This window comes from Chenopodium quinoa, unplaced genomic scaffold, assembly GCF_001683475.1.
Source record: "Chenopodium quinoa cultivar QQ74 unplaced genomic scaffold, ASM168347v1, whole genome shotgun sequence".
Taxonomy (NCBI): domain Eukaryota; kingdom Viridiplantae; phylum Streptophyta; class Magnoliopsida; order Caryophyllales; family Amaranthaceae; genus Chenopodium; species Chenopodium quinoa.
Window position 1 is genome coordinate 2000799 of NW_018743919.1, and position 21556 is coordinate 2022354.

The 21556-nt window shown below is 35.9% G+C and overlaps 3 protein-coding genes across 5 annotated transcripts; 1 reads left to right on the top strand and 2 right to left on the bottom strand.

Annotated features, from left to right (window-relative positions):
* The first annotated feature begins 658 nt into the window (after window positions 1-658).
* On the top strand, window positions 659-3578 carry LOC110687322. The gene is made up of 3 exons (XM_021863957.1): window positions 659-1252; window positions 2171-2512; window positions 2867-3578. The coding sequence occupies exons 1-3, from the start codon at window positions 790-792 to the stop codon at window positions 3388-3390; spliced, it is 1329 nt and encodes a 442-aa protein (XP_021719649.1). The 5' UTR covers window positions 659-789; the 3' UTR covers window positions 3391-3578.
* On the bottom strand, window positions 3557-7452 carry LOC110687321 (ankyrin repeat-containing protein At2g01680-like). Of its 3 annotated transcripts, none has more exons than XM_021863955.1 (5): window positions 6577-7452; window positions 6001-6489; window positions 5637-5798; window positions 5072-5479; window positions 3557-4747 (listed from the first exon to the last, which is right to left on the bottom strand). In XM_021863955.1, exons 1-5 carry the CDS (start codon window positions 6704-6706, stop codon window positions 3924-3926), a joined length of 2013 nt encoding a protein of 670 aa, XP_021719647.1. In that variant the 5' UTR covers window positions 6707-7452; the 3' UTR covers window positions 3557-3923. The 3 variants fall into 3 exon arrangements, with proteins under 3 accessions (XP_021719647.1, XP_021719645.1, XP_021719646.1); XM_021863953.1 differs by having other exon boundaries at window positions 3557-4751; window positions 5052-5479; window positions 6577-7448; XM_021863954.1 differs by having other exon boundaries at window positions 3557-4751; window positions 5052-5479; window positions 5637-5783; window positions 6577-7441.
* Window positions 7453-7840: 388 nt separating this feature from the next.
* LOC110687323 (cysteine-rich PDZ-binding protein-like) lies at window positions 7841-12521 on the bottom strand. The gene is made up of 4 exons (XM_021863958.1): window positions 12254-12521; window positions 11956-12073; window positions 8494-8585; window positions 7841-8326 (listed from the first exon to the last, which is right to left on the bottom strand). Exons 1-4 carry the CDS (start codon window positions 12267-12269, stop codon window positions 8262-8264), a joined length of 291 nt encoding a protein of 96 aa, XP_021719650.1. The 5' UTR covers window positions 12270-12521; the 3' UTR covers window positions 7841-8261.
* Window positions 12522-21556: the final 9035 nt, after the last annotated feature.

Here is a 21556-nt window from a genome sequence, read left to right on the forward strand (position 1 = left end):
TTTCTGAAAAAGAAAATTACATATAACATAAAGAACATTACATATAAATAAAATAACATTAAATTTGTCCCAATATTCTTTTATTTATATGTAATGTACTTTCGGGTGTACCATGCGCATGGTACACCCTCCTGTAATATACTATTTTTAGAAATTAATGACACATTTAATCCTAAAGGGTAGATGAATTTTCCTACCTCCATTGACTTTGACTTTTTTTTTTTGAAACCATCATTGATTTTGACTTAGCACCACCATTTTCGGCTGTTTCCTCCATTGATTTTGACTTAATTAGCAATTTAGCACCACCATTTTTGGCGATTTTTCCGTCGAAATTAAATAAAAACCCGCATAACAAATTGAATATAAAGAGTATAGTTAACCCTGAAGGATAAGTAAGCTTTTCTTCCTCCATTGATTCCAATTTGTTCAATATTGTAGTAAAAATGTGAAGAGGTGTAGCAATAAACTAACAACAGTTAGATATATTGAATTATTTATTAAGGTTATAAACTTATATTTTCTCGGATTACTGGAGTTCAATTCATCATCTCAAAATCAAATTAAATTACTCCGTAATAAATCCCTTTAACCCACTTGTTATATACAAGTACTGCTTATCTCTTCCGTCAGTCCATTGTGGGATCCACCCACTACCATAAAAGTATTCATGTAATGAACTTATGAAGTAAGGAATAATTATTTATTTCTTTTGGTCGTCAATCCAATCTCTAATTTTTATATCCGCTTTCAGTAATTCTTCTTCAATTGGAAACTTGGCTTCCAAGTATGGATCACCCACCAACTTCATTTTCCGGCCGCAGGCGCTCTTCCGTGATCGACCCCAACGCTCCTCCGTCGATAACATCATCAGCTTCACCAACACCTCGGAGGTCCTCCGCATGGGATACTACTCCGATGCAATCCATCGCTCCTACGGCTTCCGACATCTCCAGCAGGCGAGCGTCGGAAGCCACTGAAGCTTCTTCTAATTCCGACGCTGTAAACATTGCAGCCCGAAAGGCTTCGGCTTGGGATGATGAAGATAGTACCGCTTCTATGAGCGGTACTACTCGAGGTTCGATATCAGATATTGCTGGGCGCAGAGCTACCGCTTTGGACCGGCCACCTTGGGATGTGTTTTCCGGGGCTCCGCTGGGAAATGAGGGGTCCACCTGGGGTTGGATGTCTGAGATTCTTGCCATGACTTCTGGTACAGGACTACCTCCTAGTGGTGTCGGTCCTACTTCAGGTAATATTTAATATCATTACTTGATACCTTATACAATAATCTAATACGGAGTACTGGTTACTTAAATATGTTTTTATTATTTTTTTTATTTTTACGGTAAGATATGGAGAGGATCCCTCCTTCTATCATAGGAACGGATGAGGATCGAGCCCCATCACTTGGGGGAGATTCGACTCTTAATAATTTGAACGTGTTATGCCTTTTTTTTTTTTTTTTTGGATTTTTTTTTTGGGTAAAGTAAATCAAAATGAGTTAGAATAATACGGAATAGTTTTTATTCATCTTAGCAAATTCAATACAATTTGTTGGGTTTTATTTATTTATTTATTTATTATTATTATTACTTTTTTTTTTTTTGAATTTGTAGTAGTGGCATGATAGGGAGTCAACAACATATTATGGGTATTTGATTCGTAGAGTAGTGGTATAAAGTTTTGGTAGAGAGTATAAAATATATGAGCTTTAGCCATAAACTTAAGTTTTTGGTTGAGATAGATAGTTTTTGGTTGAGATAAATAGTCCTTTAACAAGTTGAAACGATAATGAAATCATGATTATATGGGCTTTAAACTTATTCCTAATGCAATGTTTTATTCGGGTTTAAAACAAGGTTATCTTTAGTTTAATAGTACCTAGAAATATGAGTATGGGTGGTATGACTCAAATTAACCGAAATATATGATGGGTTTAAACCATTCGTAACTCCTACCTCATACCTAGATCTCGTGAACTAAATATCTCTGAAGGTTTGATAAACCGATCATTTAGATGAAATATAAAATTCAATTTTAGAGATATATAGCTTAGACTTTTATAACATTGTAGGGAAATCCTACCTCTTGATAAGCTTAGACATTCATAACATAGTACAGAAAACATTCTCAGCTCTCATGCCTATTGTGTTCTCATCTTCTGCAGAGAGAATCCGAGTATATTATACTGGTAATGTCAACTACATCCTCGAAACCCACAACGAGCAGAGTCTGGCTATTGCTAATGTTGAGGCTATAATGTACGCCTATGGAATTGATAAGGCCTGTGCTAAAGACATCTTGAGCAAAGTTGACCCCCGAAAAAGTGGGATATTCAACGTTAACTCTCAAACCAAGCAAATTCTAGTTTCCTCAACCATCAACTTCTCTCCGCCAAAGGAGCCACTTAGTAATCTTAGGCAAGCTAGCAAGTGCTTTCGCAAAAACTTGCTCTCACCACTCCATTTTGCTGCCTACATTCTCGACGTCTTGAAAGGAAGATACATAGGTGAGAAATACTACTACTTTCACTTCAAATTTCATTACACATGGAATATGCTATACTTTGTATTTGAAACAAAGATATGCCTAGTTAAGTTGCCTACATAGACTAGGCAAAAATAAATTGCCTCATTTTGACCAATGATAGTTTATGAATGAGAGTATATATAACGAGGTGTTCGGATCAAGTTTGTATCAAGTAACTCTGCATAAACTTTATGTTAACTTGAAGATAATTTTCTTCACAAAATTCAACATTAACAAATGATTAGCTTTTTCTTTGGTTTTAGTTACTAGTTAGGCCAAGACTCATTATGGTTAGTTGAATGACTAACAAAGCTATTATCCTTAATTAACACAGGAAATGATCCCCGATTCATGATCCTTGGAATGTATAGCATATTTGGAGTTTTGGAGGGTTCGACGAAGCGTGATTTTACCACCAAAGACGTGGAGAAGTTTGCAGGACTATGGAAAGTAAATAATTCAGACCAAGTACAAGACCTTATAAATATGATCAAAGATGATCACAATGGATCTATTTCCTGTTTGGACTTTTACAATTTACTGTACCGTCGAAACATATTTGGAAAGCAACGAATCGAAATGTTTGATACTCAAGGGCATCAAAACCCATCAATGTTCTTCCCTCTAATGGACAAAGACGAAGATGGATTCCTCTCCTCTATGGATCTCCGTAGTTTCGCTGCCATCTTTGGCCGATACCCATCAGATGAAGCGGTTGATCGTGTGATCCGCAAGCTTGATGTTGATGGTGATGGTAAGATCAGCTTGGAGGATTTTCGTGGGGCAATGGGGCCTAATTTAGATGGGATGGCATGGGAATTTTGGTTGGTTGCTATCTTGCTTACTTTTGAGCTGTAGTTACTTTAATTTCTTTCACATGGCAAGAAAGTTGAGAATAAGTTCTTTGTCCTAGTATCGCATTTGTTAGTAGGTTAATCGATCTTTTGTTCTCGTGTGTTCGATATTAATCTTCTCGGAGAAGAAAGAACAGAGAATAAGATACATCTTATGGATTCCGATAATATAAATGTTTTAAGAATTGAATATGTAAAGTAGTTGAATTCTTTTACTCTATTGGAATAGTACATTGTATTGCTTTAAATCTAAAGCTTAGAATCCAGCAAATGTTTGTCACACATTGCACATAATACCAGCCCTGTATGATGAAGTCAATCACATTAACAATGGAAAACATTAAGGATCGTTCGGATGGAAAGATCTCTCCGGAATTGAACTTGTACAGAAGCTTCTAGGCTTGGCCTGACCTAACTGCAGGACTTCTTGCATGAAGCAACCTGTGCTTGATGTTTCATTGTATGAGCCTAAATGGCTCAGTAGCACAAACTTACGTTCACAAGTTTGATCAAAATTCAAAATCCTATACTTTGTAGCTATCTAACCCGCCAAGAGCTGAATGAAGGCGTATCAGAGGGTTCAGGATCTACTATGAATGAGGCTGCTCGATGCCATGAAAAAGAGTTGCGAGCATATTTCAATATGTGATCCATAGATGATTCAGGAATCAGGATCGTAAAAGGGATATCAATTTTGCGGGATTTTGAATCTACTTGTCCATGGGGGGGAATCTTGTTCTGCGACGAAAGTTTAAACAGCTTTGGTTTACAGGACTGGAATATGGAATGAGATTCGTACGTTGAGCAATATATGTCCACCAAAAGAGGGAATTGTTGGAAGGCAAAGAGCAGAACAGGTATTGAGGCGATCAGAGCAACAGGAATAGGAGCCCATCTAAATCCTTGTAGGAAAGTCATGAAGAAGGTAGCAGTAAAGGCCACAATCATAGTTGCCATTGAAATTAGAAGCAAGATGAGCCCCCACATGAGCTTCAACGGCAACGATGCAAGGAAATCTCTTTCTGCATACTGAGAAGTGAGGATTGACAAGAACATCAATATTGAAGCAGTAGAGGTGAACAATGATACTGCATTAGCCATAGCAAAAACCACAAAGTATGGCCTTTTCACTAAGACAGGGCTTCCTGTGTTATCGTTATTGCCTCCTGGCAGCTGGAAGGCTGCTGAGAAGACCACTGTTGCTATTAGAGTTGCAACAAAAGCACATGATTCGGCTGTCTTCTTCATCCATTGTTCCCCTGTCATCCTTAATCCCTCATGCTCTTCACTAAATAAGGCTTGAGGTGTTTTATGGTCCTTATTTTCAGCTTCAGTGTACTCTGGCCTTACTATCTTTTTAACTGCCTGTGCATTATGTCAATAATCAGCAAAAAGATGCACCGAAAATCACAAACAAACAATGAGGGCTCCCGGCATAAACAATATTTGCAAAGTGCATATAGATCTAACTGCAATATTTTCAAAATATCGGGACTAATAGAGGTAATCTGGTGATCTTGGTTCCTGTGATATGAGAATTTTGCAAATGAGTTTAAGAAATGGAGTTTATTGACTTTATTCCAAGGGAAAGTTTATTCTCCAGGTATATTATATTCAATTGTAGTTGCAACTAGCAAATTAAATACCTTAGTCTATGATAGTTACCTCAAACCATAGTAACTCACGTTGCATCTGCAAAGCTGCTCCCGATACACAATTAAGCCGGTTGGGAGGTGCCAACTTGCTTGCCAAATGAAGCATGTTATTTCCATGGTCATCTTTGTAAGTAGCTATTAAATCCTTGATCGCTCCAATCTCATGTATTAGCTTGAAGATTTCTTCATGGCGATAAATGACAGCAATGTGAAAAATGCTGTATCTATTTTCATCCACTTTCCAAAGAATATCAGGATAGGATTTGATGAGCACCATAAGAAATTCAACTTTTCCCAACTGTGCTGCAACAAATAATAATCGCCAGGGGAAGCCAATTAATTTAGATATGTCCCCGTGCTTCAGTTTTATGATTTCATCCCAAAGTGTTTGTGCTAGTTCGAGCACCACCGCTGGCTCTACATGATTTGTGCTACAACCTGTAGACAAACTTACTAATCAACCATAAAAGTTTGGTATCATATTGAAACAATTATGTAAACTCGTCTATTAACCAAAGAACCCATATATATTATGTCACATTCTATACCCTGCACTTCCTTAAGAAAGCATATTCACATAGTAAGGAAAACCAACCTTGCATTCTAAACTTCTGCCACATGCTTAGCTGATATCTATTGAGCCTTGGAGGCTTTCGAGCCAATGCATGTAGTGCGGTCTCCTCCTTTCTGCCTCGAATAGTAGCCAAATTTCTATTGCTGCGTAGAATATGCAAAGCTACTTCTGCAGTATATAAAACTTTTTGTTATGTTAAACTAGTTATTAGATCCATGTGTACATAAAATTATTTGTTACCTAGAATATATACAAACATGTTAATATGTTGAGTGAGAATTATAATATACACACATATATATATACTTTTTGGCTTGTCGCCATAATGCTATGTATAAAAGCAGAGTACTTTGATAGTACAGAATGGAAGAGTAGAAAAAATTACCAAACAAATCAGTATCAATCGCACCAGTGAGTAACTCCATGCCATCTTCAACTGTCAGCAAATTATAATCAGTCACTGACATGAGGTACCACACCATATCCTGGTGACCCAGCAACACAGCCATTAAAAGAGGAGTCATATCCTGACTGCCTCTAATATTTGGCAATGTTCTGCTTTTGTCTACCATTAATTTAGCAATCTCAACAACCCCCGAAACAGCAGCAAAACAAAGCGCGGTGTTCCCAACTCTGTTAGTCAAAGCCAGAGAATCATCATTCATAACATTAACTAGCTCCTTAACAAGATGCAGATGCTTGGCTGCTGCTGCTATGTGAAGGACTGTATCGCCTCCCTTCGTAATCCTTGTGTTGATCCAAGCATTATCTTCTCTCCAGATACTTTCCACAGTTTCCCAATCACCAGTCAGTGCAGCTTGGTATAGCCTTATAGTTATGCTTGAATGTTTGAATTCATCGTCACCTATTACATCTGCCAAATTGAAACAATGAAAGTATTATCAGAAATATTGCAACTAAAATAAACAGAGGAAGTACTTCACAGGAGCTTTCATCTTACCAAACTCATCTTCTGAAGTTGGCACCTCAGATGGTAGTGATGGTGGGTCTAAAGGTGGATACACAAAACGATCACCTTCGTGTGAGTAAGTGTCAAAACTAAACTCCTGGTAGATAGTTTCACCAGACATTTTTTTCTTTTGGTGTAACAGGAATTGTATTTCAATACGTCATTGGTTGTGATTTGTAAACATGATTTGTTGCTTGAGTGAATCTATATTATTAAGTTCAACTGTTTGACGTAGAAAGTATAGAATAATAACATCATAATGTAAACGCAAAAGTGAGTCTAATTTGTCAACTGATTGAAACAAATGATGCTGCCACGAAAATCATAACTACCTCCAAATTATCAAAGGATATTATACTCCCTCTATCCCATAAAAATTGTCTCATACCTCAACTGATAGAGATGTAGGGAGTAGTCCAAAACAGTTCAAATTTAATTGGTACTTAAGTATGAACACAATTCTCTGTTTTGACCTACCATAATAGTTTACGGCGTAGATGATATATTGTCTTTTTAAGTAGGTTTCTCTTTTGAGGAAGCACTTCTCTAAATTTTAATTGATAAATTTACTTTTTCTAATCTTGTGCGAATTGATATCTATACTCACAGAAGTCACTGTTAGAGAGAGTACTTCCCCTCAACAACATCCACCTTATTTTAAATAATCAAAACAAGCAAGATTGATCAAATGAGCATATAACACCATTGTATACAACTAACACGGGATCAAATACTACCAAATGCAGTTATCGCTTAACTAATTACTTTATGGGATTACTCAAAATCAATACATTTATTAACCGGAATATATATACTACCTCTGTTACTTTTTAGTTGCAATAAATGAATTTTTTTTTCTCACAAATAATGAGTATCTCTTTGTTGCAATTAAAAAGAAACGGAGATAGTACAAGATTACCTCAAGAATTGCGTATAAAAAATTTACTGATAATAGAAAGAGGAAACTAGGAAAGCAAATGTCATGAAATTTATAATGCACTCCTAACGTCCTACAGCCCTACGTAAATATAAGGTGCTGAAATTATTTGATGGTTAGGCATCGGACAAGAACTTTTAAGAAATAATTAGAAGAGTAAAGTCAACACAACATTATTGAGATATGACATAAGTTACTTACAAAGAAGGAACACAGCTCAAACAAACAAAAAGAATCCAAATTCGATATGATTTCATCCACTAAACCTATGTCGTGACTTATTTTGACTTATTTGATACAGATTATAGACAAATGAGATAAGTCTAAATAAAATAAAGTTTCAATAAACGTAGTAGTACATGTTTACAAATTTAAACTAAGAAAAAAGTGAGAAGTGAAGTCTGAAGATAACACCACCTTAATGCACATGTTATATGTTTTAAACATGGCTCAAATTAACAGAAATAGGGAAGGAAAAAAAAAAAAGAGCCAAAAAAGTTATAGTCAGATTATTGACCTTTCAAGAGTTAGCTATTTAAGAAATTGCAAGTTAAATTCAATTAGCATCATACATTGTTTTTTTTCCAGATTTGATATCAAATCTTTAATCACCTCCCCTATATAACGGAAAATTAGTTGATAGTACATATACACAAAAGCATTTTTCTGCAACAATGATCAAGATAACAGAAATGAGCTGAGAGCTCAGAATGTCACCCCAAGATGAGTCCAATAAGCATCATACATTACTTTGCTTGTAATGCTTGGTATCCAGCACTTGTTTACCGCACATAGCACATACACCTAGAAAAGCACAATGCATTTTAGAAAAATCATCTTGATAATAATCCATAATCGTTGCTAGAAAGAAAGTCTTAGACATAGATGTCAACCTTTGGTAAGAGTGAATTTTTTTTTTTTTTTTTTTTTTTTCTGCAGATAAACAAAGTCAGAACAAAACTGCGGAATACCTTTACTATAAGCACAAGTATGACAATACTTGCCATTCTGGTGTACTTGCTGCTTGCAAATGATGCATTTAGTGTTTCCATAAGGAGTCCATCTGCAAAGTAATCAGAGTAGATATAGTTGTGAGAAATACATTACTGCAGAGAAACAATCAAGGGAATATGGAAGGGGTGACAAAGCAGACCACTATAAACAATCTACCAGCATACACGAGCAAGTATACAACTATGTAAGCAGTAAATCACAGCTTACTGCAATGTACTGTGATTCCGTGAATGTCACATGTACATCAGCATATATGTATGTCCATCAACAACATAACAGCTCCCATCTTAGGGAGGTTCTTAAAGACGTCAAGTATACATAACCTTTACTACTATGTAGTTAAAATGTCATTTCAATTAGACCCTTGATCCAATGCTATTTGTTAACCCTATATTGAGGGGTATATATTACCCCCTTACAATTCAATCTCCAATTTGGCAATTCAAAACATCCAATTATTCCTCGTTTAACTTATCCTCCTCTATTATTAGCTATCCAGGCAGGCAGGCATGCCCTTAAATGACATGGTACGGGAATACAGGAGCAAAAATCTTACAGGAGTACACGAAACCAGCAGGATTCAAAGTAATTCAATAGTCCTAGTGAAAGAAAGCACAGCTAAGTAGCTGACGATGGCATTTCAATGCTACAGACTTCCAGAGCAATCATTGCTCTCACCTGAAACAAAACCCCTACCTTTCACTCCTTCAACCCAATAAGCTTTTACCAGGACCAGATCCACATCTAAATAGCCTGACAAAGAAAACTCTACAACTAGGGGTAATATGGTATGTTCTAAGGTAGTCCATCCCAACGATCATTCCCTATGGGATATATGCACAGCAGGTTTTAAAACTTTGCTATCTGCAACAATGCTAATTCCTCAACAATTATCAACCCAATTTCCACAGTCAAACAAAATACCAATCATGTTGCAAGTAGAGGACACTGCAAGGTTAACTAAATTTACTAAAAATACCAGCTGCTTGAAAATATATAGGGTTTCATGCTTAAAGATAAACCCTACCACTTATCATGCCACAAGGAAAACATGCCCCACTTCCCCCACTGGGTGCACCACAACCAAGAGAGAGAGAGAGAGAAGGGAAAAAAAGGTTTGGAAACAAAGCCAATCCTTCATAGCTTTCCACCAAAACTTGAGAGTATATATAGTAGGGAGGGAGTCCACAGTCGAGCTATAAAATAAGTCACAAATAACAGTATATCACACTGCTAAGAAGCGTAAGAGAAAAAACAATTTCCACCACAGAATTTGCAAACTAGCAATCTCCAAAACCACTAACCAGCACTACCCAAGGCCCTGGTCCAGAGTCCAAACAAAACTATACAAATATTGAGATAAATTCAACAGCTGTAAAATTAATCCAGCAAATTTAAATGATTGAAGCTACTTGCATAGAATATGAGCTTGGTCAGTGAGCTAACCACCTCTGTAGAAGAATCTTGAAGAATGGCATTATATAGCCAGAAGGGCTATTCACTAATCACCATAACTATACAAACAAGCCTAGGAATTTAGGATAGCTATAGATAGGAAATATATCTTAGCTTTCTGTAAGTATGAGTCTAATATAAGAAGCCCACATGAGAGAAGCATGAGGGAGAGAATTGAAGCAGGGCACGTAGTGTGTGTGTGTATATAAAGTTGTGAGGAATTCCAGAATAATAATGCGAGTGTGTCCATCGATAAATTTTATCTAAGTCATAAAGTTTCTGTGTGTGTGTGCGTAATGGTGTCTGATTATTAAGTCCGTTTTTAAACATTCCACAATAGATGCATATTAGATCTCAAAGGCAAAACAGATTTTTCTTGGTGAAGCAAATGTCACCTAAACTATAATGAAGACGGAGACTTATTATAAATAACAAAACAAAGAAACAATGAGAGAGAACAAAAGAGAACTTGAAAGGACAGCTAACAAGTTCTTAGTTCATTACACTAGACCTCTGTATAGCTAATATAACAGGTGCAACTCAGCTTATGAGTTATTACATTGTTCCCTAGCAACTAATCTAGAGGTTGGACATAGTTTAACTTATGTCCATTCCCAATGGAGCCTATATATTCCTTACTTTTTACTTATGGTTTGTGCAAGTCTAAATCATGATAGCAGTATAGCACTCTTTAGTACTTATGCTTTGCTCCAATAGTGAATTGGTGATCAGGTTTTATACAAAGGAACTTCAAGTAATGGCAAAGGGATTTCTCAAAAAAGGGGGTCAGCTACATAAACCAAGATTTTATCTCATGTATTCGCCAACCACAAACCACTCTTTCTAATTCTTTATGTCCAACAATGCAAAGAGATTCCCATATCATGCTAAGAATATCAAGGAATTCCAAGGGTGAAAAACTTTGATGAGAGATCAAAGGGATTGTCTAAATCTTGAATGCTCAATGTGAAGCATATAATTGAAGCAAAAAGCATGGAAAGAGAGAAGAAATGATTTGGGGTGGGACTTAAGTCTTTTAGATGATACTCACTCTTTCCCTTCTTGTTCAAAATTGTAAACGAATCCATCAACCATTGCTCACAAGTGATACAGAAGGGTGAGTTCTTTTTAAACATTATTGTTAAAACATCCAATTTTGAAAGAGAGTACTAATTCAGTAGTAATTTTTAACTTTTTTGAAAAATCTTACATAAAATTATGTCTTCATAAGTAGGTTGTGACGTTGTGTGCAGACAACCCCATTTACAGTAGGAACCCTACAATGAAGAGAGCCTCTTTAGTCTTTAGATGTGTACGTATATAATTAAAGTTGATGTTGAACACTTTTTGCCTAAAAAAATCAATCGATCTAATAGTGTGATGCTAACATCAAAGTGGTACTTTAACATATACTTCCCCTACACATTACCAGGCGATAGTGCAATACAATATGTTCAAGTGTCTCGTTCTAAGAATAATTACAGCTTATCTGAGTTCTTAAACATCAAGTGGCACAACCAAGAAAGACACCCATATGGGCGTCAATAAACAAATTCATCAACAACTATGATTACTATGATTTCAGCCCCTGATTATAAAGTAACCAATCAAACTATCCACAAATCTTCCATCTGTGTTATTAAAGACACCAAATGCTTCCATATAACCGGCAAAGACAAATTTTTCAACATAATATGACTACAAAGATCTCAGCCCTCAATTATATATTAATCAAACAAACACCCCACTTAATCACCAGCTTCTTCTTTACAATACTATTAGGAGATTATTAGCTCAAGTCATTACCAACCCATCAACAATACGGATTAATTTTAAAAACCCCAATTTGCCAAATTCAAATTACTATCAAAAATCATAATTGCAGCATCTAATTCATCAACATACAATTTTTTCTAAGAAAATAAAAATAACGACAAACTATTTAAAAAAAATTAGAAAAATACCTGGTTTTCTTGGAGAGGAGCTTGTTTTCATTGATCTTGCGGCCACCGCTTTCGTTGGTGTTGCTGGCGCCTGCTTTCCATTTATCTGGAACTATCACCTTCGCTAACTTCTTTTCACCTGCAAATTGGAAGAAAAAAACCCACCAATTATTCACAACTTTAAAACACAAATATTTAAGAAATTGATCGGCAAACAATGCAAATTGAATAAGCATAAAGTTCTGTTCTTTATTTTTTTTAATTGAAGATCTAACAGAATATAATTAAATCTAAAGGAGAAAAAGAGAGAATTACTTACACTTTTCGCACACCATTGTTTAGCTGAATTATAAATTTGGTTGTATTGTAGTTGCAGAGTTGTAGCAAGTGCTTTGCTTGTTTCTCTCTCGTTTATGCTCGAAATTGATATCGGACGGAGCCCTAGATTTTTAAACAACTCAATTGTCGCGTAATTTATTCGGACGGAGTATTTCTTTACTTGGTTGGGACTTGGGAATAGGGGATAAAATACAAGTTTATCTTTTTTGATTATGTTTAAAAAATACAGAGTACCTTTTTTTAAAGCCAAATCTCATACCTTATTTTAATATTTCTGTCAAATAATATGTTGAATTAAAGTTAAAGCTTTTCTTCATCTTTTCACCGATTTTGTTTTAAAAATAGCACCTTAATGATGGTTGTTATCATCTTTCAATTTGGTCATTTGGGTTAATGATTGTTTGTTCACGAGTTGATTGTTTGCTTGTCTATTTTGGTAACCGATTTTATGCTCATTTGTTTCACTGAGAAATGGAGTTTAAGTGTGAGTCTTCTTATGTGCAATTAGAATAGACCTCTTTCAGGTTGTGTTAGCCTTGTTTAGTTCACCTTATTTTTTATTATTTGATATGATGTAATTTAGATCTGATTGTTTGATTTGACCAAACTTTTGATCTTATGTGTACGATAACCTATAAAGAAAAAACATATCAAGTGAAGTATTGTTAGATTCGTAATAATGTGTATTTATTAATATGTAATTTTCAATATTTTTTTTCATTACGAAATTAAAGATATTTAGTGATAAAAACCTCGCATATAATGATAAGTGTGTTAGAACTTAATTTTTCTGATCCGAATTGAACTTATTTTTTTTATTTGATGTGAACTTATTTTCCCGGAAATAAGTAAAAATAAAGTAAAGTAAACATGACCTTAGTGTGGTGATTAAGTGATTAATCTCAATTATAAGTTGGTTCTTCGTGCTTTCTCAAAACAATCGAAAGATAAACTCAAGTTATAAACCCACTTCCTACTATTAAGATTTTATTACCTTATCATGTTAATTGTTTGGTTTAGAAAATGCTTGAATTTGTGGCTTTAAAAGAAGGTAATATTGAATTCCCGTTCATTTTGTTGACTCATTTGTTTGATAGGTGTTGAATCCCGCTTTCCCTTAGCATTTGTTTCCTATAGTTTCTCCCTTAATTCATTCTAGTTGTGTAACCAAAAATCAATCTTATGATCGAGTTAACTTTTATAGTTCCCGCATAGCCATTTCACGCGAATACGGTATTGTTAGCATTTGTTCACAGATTTCAGAATTCTGCTAGTCATTTCATGCGAATACAATCCTTTTACTTGCTATATGTTCTTGTTTAGTAGTACTACCTCCTTTTCACAGTTTGAATCTAGAGTGTTTATCGAACGATTAAAGTATACCTCTATGACTTTATCACATACTTGCCCAAATGAGTCATTATTTGTGGTTATTTTGGTCCCTAAACCATAGTGGAAACTTTTATCAAGACAAGATATTGCATTGTCAAAACTTCCAAAATAAACGTACGGCAAGGCTCTCACAAATGCAATTCGTAATAAATAATATTTAAGACAACACTAGTGTGTTGACTCAAGCGTTGCCCTGGAATGTTGCTTAGAGTTTTTTTTTTATTTTAATAAAGTGTTTGAATTTTTTAGTATTAATAATTTGGAATATAATGTTAAAATATTGAAAAGAATTGAAAGAGAATATGAGTTTCATTTGTTTTTAGTTTGGGTGTTTTTTTTCTACATTTATATACATTCCATGTGAATGAATGGAGCTTATTGCTAGTTAAGGTATATCGAACGACTAAAGTATACCTCTATGAATATAATGTGAATGAATGGAGCTCATTGCTAGTTAAGGTGGCAAGACGTGTGGTATTCATTCCATGTGGTTAGGCGTTCAAACCTCTTTCTATGGTGTGCCACGTAAACGTTTTTAAAAATGCTTTTTAATAATATATAAGTATAGATTGTAGCTTCTCAAAAAAGGATAAATTGTGGGAGCATCGTCATTAAAAGTGTTGTTATATGTTTTTTAAGCAAGAACTTGTTTCAAAATACAAAGATTAGGATAATGATAGCTATAGACTATAGTATGTTTTCATGTGGAATGCATTGATTATACATTGTTAAAACATACTATAGCTCCAATCGAATGATAAGACCAAACTAAATAGGAAATGCAATTCAAATTCTATCCAACAACGTTTTTCGGTGAAAGTTAGTGTGCCACACCATAAGCCTTAACCAATTGTATGATAAGACCAAACTGAATAGGAAAAATAATTCAAATTGTTGATAACACTAGCAAGACACAATAGTAGATCATCTTCTATCATGATGAAACCAACTCCATTCCACCCAATTTATGCTTCCGCCAACCATCCACCATTCAATTTGTTCCAATAAGACTAACAGCTCATTTGGTAGCCGGTTATAAATTGTGATAATAAAAATGAAAAGGGTCTTACCATTCAATTTTAAAGGGAACTAACATTGTAATCCCATTGCAATGCAATTTCACTTCCAAGTATGTGTTTTCTACTTTTCTTCATGTTTTTTCATTATCATCTATTACCACTAAGGAGGAGGTATTAGGTGGGAATGAAAATTTCTATAGAAAAATGGTCAATTTAAGGTAAGCTAACATTACCGTGAGATTGAATCTTTATTTTCCTTGCAAATTTACACACAAATTCATACTCATTACCATCATTTGTGGCCACCACTAAACGGGTCGCAAGTGTAAGGTATTTGGATAGTCTTCTTTATTTAATTCACCCATTCTTTATTTGGATGCTACTAACTACTAAGTACTTTACCAAAAAACAACCCACTCTAGCCATTAAATCATTATAACTTACAAAAAACAAAAAACAAAAAACAAAAAAAAAAAAAAAAAAAAAAAAAAAAAAAACTTGCACACTCTGGAGGGAGTAGCAGAGAGAAAAGTAGGGATGATAACCCTTGGTGGTGGTATCAAGCCATAAAAAGCTTCATTTCTCTTCTTCCAATTCTTTCTCATAATATGAATAGTCTCCTTGTTTGTGTCCCAAGAACACAATATATAGCACATCCCTTGGTGATGCATATATAAATGTGCACATATAGAATACATGACACTAATTTCATTCAAACTACTTAAAACCTAACTCTGATTCATAATGTTATAACCACATTACTAGTGGTCAGATTGGAATAACTTAAACTGTAAATCTTCACCAATGTAAGAAAATGATAGTCATGCCTCATGCGCAATCTCATAAGATTTTCCACCTTGGAAGAATTGGTAAAGCCCGGTACTTCCTCCACCATGCTGGGGAGATTTGAGATTGAATACTAGACATGACCTTAGGCTCACAAAGAAGGGCATAATTAGATTTTGTTGAAAAAACACCATCCCTAGTAATTTTCCAGTAAACAAAATCATCTATTAACCGCACTGGCCGATCCAACGAAAGAATTCTAGCAGCAGAGCTAGAATCAAACAGCCCATGAATAATAGTAGCATCCTACGCATAAGAACGCGGATCAAGTAAAGAAGACACAAGAGTCGGTCAAATCGACTCGGATGGAAGATCCTTAAAATGTACCGGTCCCCCGGCACCCAAGAATCCTCCAAAATGCGAACTCGAGAACCTGAACCAACCTTCCAAAACAGACCCTTCGACAGCGAGGATAAACCCGAAATACGGCCCCGACAACCCCAAGATGGACGAGAAGCCGAGGTCGAGTCAATGGAACGAAGAGTTGAATACTTCGCAAACAGAAGCCGGGAAACCAACAACTGAAGGCAATGAATGAGCCGCCAACTCTGCTTAGCTAACAATGAAGAGTTAAAAGGGACAATATTATGAATTCCTAATCCACCTAAACCCTTCGAGAGATGGAGCAACGACGAAGAATGAAGAGCTAACCCTCGACTAGAAGAAGAAGACTTCCACCAAAACCTGGCTAGCAAATTATCCATTCGAGAACATATAGAACCAGGAATTTTGAACACAGATAAGATGTGAAGGAGCAGAGCTAAAATGATTCAAAGTGCAAGTATTCTGCTTATGGCCAACTCTATTGCAATTAGAGCACAAAATATACATATTCTCATATCTAAAATTAATCCATTTAAACTCAGAGTGTCCAAGGCCTAAGTAAAAGCCGGATAATAACGGTTCCAAAACATGCATATGGAGTTTACTCGAACCAAGCATCTTATTGATCCTGAGATGGGTTCATCGATACACGTAATGTTTCCAGCCAGATTGAGCATTGGTTTAACGACATTAATCTCACATAAGTTCAGAGTTACCTCGTCGAGATGAACCCAAATTGCAGTGTGGGAATAAGGATACTATTTTTAGTCAGGTTAAGAGTAAAGCAAGGAGATGCATAAGTTTATCATAGAATAAGAGAAACTTAAGGGAATGCACTAGTTTGTGAAGCTTAAAATCATTTAAATTTTGCATCATTCATTTTATAGCATTGTAAGCACTATAAATACGTCATTCAGATGTAAAGTAGTAATTAATCAAATTTTGTAATTCACATCGAAAGTTAAATATAATTAAGAGAGGTTAATATCTTAAGTTATATTTTGTTACTTCATATTGGTTATTTTGTCTCATTCCTAGAATTGCATGTTGTGAGAGGTGTTAAATTTCATATTATTTTATATCTATTAGAAGGCCAAAATTCCACTGCAGCTCTAACAATTGGTATCAAAGCCAACGTCTAAATTTTGAGTGGTAAAATTCAATTTAGTGTAAAATGGCTTCTACTAGTGGAAATGTCAAAGTAGGCAAATATGAAATTGAAAAATTTAATGGGAAAAATGATTTTTCCTATTGGAGGATGCAAATGAAAAATTTGCTTATTTCACAAAAATTGCATAGGGCATTATTTGGGAAAGAGAAAATGTCGGCTGATATGAAGGATGAGGATTGGGAAGAATTAGATCTTGAGGCGCGGGCTGCTATAATCTTATGCCTTGAGAGGGATATTGCTTTCTTGGTAAATGAAGAAGCAACAGCAGCAGGCGTTTGGGCAAAGTTAGAGAGTAATTTCATGACGAAGATCTAACTAACAGAATCTATTTAAAATCCAAATTGTATACATGCAAGATGGAGGAAGGCACCTCAATCCGGGATTATGTCAATAAGTTTGATAGGATCATATCAAACTTAAAGGACATAGATGTGAAGATTGATGATGAGGACCAGGCATTAATTTTATTACTTTCATTACCAAAGTCCTACGAGAACCTAGTACAAACACTGATGCTGGTGGGTGATACTCTAACCATGGATGAGACGAGGGCATCACTTTTAGCGGATGATCTACGTAAGGTTGCTACAAGTGTAATGTCATCTTCAAGTGGAAGAGATTACAAGGATCAAGCACAAGGTTTGTTTGCAACTAGAGGAAGGACAAATGAAAGAGGAAAAGGTAAGCGTGGAAAATCTAGGCCAAAATCTAGACCTCACACGGAAAAGACATGCTTTAAATGTGGTGAGTCTGGACACTTTAAAGCAAATTGCCCAAATAAGAGGGTAGTATTCAAGAATCAGAATAATGACAACCCAAAAGAAAAACAAAAAGCAAGTTATGTCTCAAATGGCGAGGAAGATTGTTACTCTATAACTGAAGAATCTCATGAGATCTCTGGTAAGTGAATGCTTGACTCATGAGCCTCTCACCATATGTGCCCAAATAGGAAGTGGTTTACTACTTATGAAAGCACAAATGGGGGCATAGTTTTAATGGGCAATGATCATGCTTGTAAAACTGTGGGGCTAGGTACAATTAGAATCAAGATGCATGATGGAGTTGTGAGAACCTTGAAAGATGTGAGACATATTCCAGATTTGCGAAAAAAAAAAACCTAATCTCTATAGGTTTGTTAGAGAAAAATGGTTGCAAAATAGTTGCGGAGAACGGGGATATGAAAGTTGTTCGTGGTTCCTTGGTTGTGATGAAGGCAGTTCGTAACGGTAATCTTTATCCGCTTTTGGGAAATACTGTTACAGGTGATTTAGCAATTGGAATCAGTGGAAGTAAAGACCACACAGAATGCACGAGAATATGGCACATGCGGCTAGGGCATATGTCGGAAAAAGGTCTATCGTTGCTTAGTGGACAAGGTTTGCTGAAGAACATGAAGAAACCACAAATGGAATTTTGTGAACATTGTGTGTACGGAAAGGCGCATAGGTTGAAGTTCTACACAAGCAAGCATAAAAGCAAAGGGTTGTTAGACTATGTGCATACAGATGTATGGGGTCCGGCTAAAGTAACTTCCAAGGGTGGTTCCAGGTGTTTTGTTACGTTTGTCGATGAATATTCAAGCTATGCTTGGATTTACTTTCTCAAGCTTAAGAATGAGGTATTCAACACTTTCAAGCGGTGGAGAGCAATGGTTGAAAGCAGAATAGGGAGGAAGCTGAAAACTCTGCGATCTGATAATGGCACAGAGTACACATATGGTGCTTTCAAGGAGTTTTGTGATCAACAAGGCATTGTAAGACATTGGACAGTGCGAGACACACCACAACAGAATGGAGTCGCAGAAAGAATGAATCGTACACTAATTGAGAAGGCAAGGTGTATGCGCTCTAATTTTGGGTTAGGCAGAGAATGGTGGGCAGAGTTGGTTGCTACTGCTTGTTACATAATGAATCGATCCCCACACTCTTCTTACTTTATAAAGTGTGGTCAGGGGAACATGCAGATTACGAGAAACTTAGAGTTTTTAGATGCACGGCTTATTATCACGTCAAAGATAATAAACTTGATGACAGAGCTAAAAAAGCAATCTTTTTAGGGTATCCAAAAGGAGTTCAAGGCTATCGTCTTTGGAGTGTAGAAGATTCTAAATTTGTAATCAGCAGGGATGTGACCTTTGATGAACGATCTATGATAGCTTTATCCAAAGCTATGACGCCAAGTGATGGTGATGTTGGAGAAACTTCAAATACTCAAGTGGTGGAGATAGAGTCTAAAGACCAACCAATAGACTCTAGTCATGTTCAGGTGGAGCATCCTAGTGCAACTCGATATGAGGAAGAGGATGAACTTGATCATGAAGAGATTCAGCAGAAAAATGCACATGTTTTACAACAACAGCAGCAGGATTCTTTGGCATCAACAAATCCAAAGAGAAATTATAAACTAGTTCAGAAGTTTGGGTCAGACAAACCTTTAAGGCATTATGGGCAGTTAAATTTGGTAGAGTATGCACTCTCGGTGGAGGATGATGAACCTGTCACCTTCAAACAAGCTATCAGGGATAAGGATAGTGAAAATTGGTTGGTTGCCATGGAAGAAGAGATGCAATCTCTTCATAAGAACAAGACATGGGAGGTGGTCCCATTACCTGTAGGGAAGACTGCTATAAGTTGTAAATGAGTCTATAAAAGAAAAGAAGACCCTACCGAGTCAAGTGGTACAAGGTTTAAAGCCAGGTTAGTGGCTAAGGGTTATGCTCAAAAGGAAGGTGTAGATTATAATGAAATATTTTCTCCAGTGGTAAAGCACACATCCATACGGGTGCTTTTAAGTCTTGTTGCTCATGGTGATCTTGAGTTGAAACAATTAGATGTGAAGACTGCGTTCTTGCATTGAGACTTGGAGGAGGAAATCTACATGTATCAACCTGAGGGATTCAAGGTTGAGGGAAAAGAAAGTCAGGTTGTCGCATGAGGAAATCACTTTATGGATTGAAACAATCTCCTCGACAGTGGTACAGGCGATTTGACTTCTTTATGTTAAAGCAAGGTTTTTCCAGAAGTAATTATTATTGTTGTGTATACATTCGTAAGCTTCATGGAGGTGATTATATCTATCTTCTATTGTATATGGATGACATGCTTATTGCTTCGAAGAGCAAGGTGGAAATAGACAGATTAAAATTTCAACTTGGTAAAGAGTTTGAAACAAAAGACTTGGGTGCTGCAAAGAAAATACTGGGTATGGAGATTAGAAGAGATAGGTCAAGCCGAAAATTGTTCTTAACCCAGAAAGGATACATTGAGCGAGTTATTGAAAGGTTTGGTATGAAAAGTGCCAAGTCGGTTGTAACTCCATTGGCTCCGCATTTTAGGCTTTCTAGTAAACAATCTCCCACAACAGCAGAAGACAAGGCTTACATGGACAATGTACCTTATGCTAGTGCAGTAGGCAGCTTAATGTATGCAATGGTTTGCACACGCCCAGATATTTCACAAGCGGTAGGTGTTATTAGTAGGTTCATGGTAAATCCTGGAAAGATACACTGGGAAGCTGTGAAGTGGATTCTTAGGTACTTAAAAGGTACCATTGATACCGGATTATGCTTTGGTGGAGATAACTGTCAGATTAGCAGTTTTGTTGATTCTGATTATGCTGGTGATCTAGATAGACGACGATCTACTACTGGTTATGCATTCACGATATTTGGTGCTCCAGTTAGTTGGCGATCAATGTTACAAGCTACAGTGGCTCTATCTACTACGAAGGCTGAGTATATGGCCGTGACAGAAGGGGTAAAGGAATCATTGTGGCTTAGGGGTCTTCTAGATGATTTGGGTTTTCGACAAGAAGGTGTACAGTTGAGTTGTGATAGCCAAAGTGCTATTCATCTTGCAAAGAATCAAGTGTATCATGCTCGGACAAAACATATAGATGTAAGATATCATTTTATTCGAAATGTTGTAGAGAAAGGTGATATTTTTCTTATGAAAGTGCATACTGATAAGAACCCTGCAGATATGTTAACCAAGGTGGTGTCAGGAAGCAAGTTCCAACATTGCTTGGAATTGCTAAAGGTCATCCCATGTTAGGTATTGCATGGATAATAATTGAACTACGATTGGTTTGATCCCGGTCAGAGGGTACGTAGACAGTCATTTTAAAATGGTGCAACCGGATACAAGTACTACAATTTGTTCGTCCAAAATTCGAATCATATCTAATTATGAACGAGGTGGAGAATTGTGGGAATAAGGATACTATTTTTAGTCAGGTTAAGAGTAAAGCAAGGAGATGCATAAGTTTATCGTAGAATAAGGGAAACTTAAGGGAATGCAGTAGTTTGTGAAGCTTAAAATCATTTAGATTTTGCATCATTCATTTTATAGCATTGTAAGCACTATAAATACGTCATTCAGATGTAAAGTAGTAATTAATTAAATTTTGTAATTTACATCGAAAGTTAAAAATAATTAAGAGAGGTTAATTTCTTAAGTTATAATTTGTTACTTCATATGGGTTATTTTGTCTCATTCCTAGAATTGCATGATGTGAGAGGTGTTAAATTTTA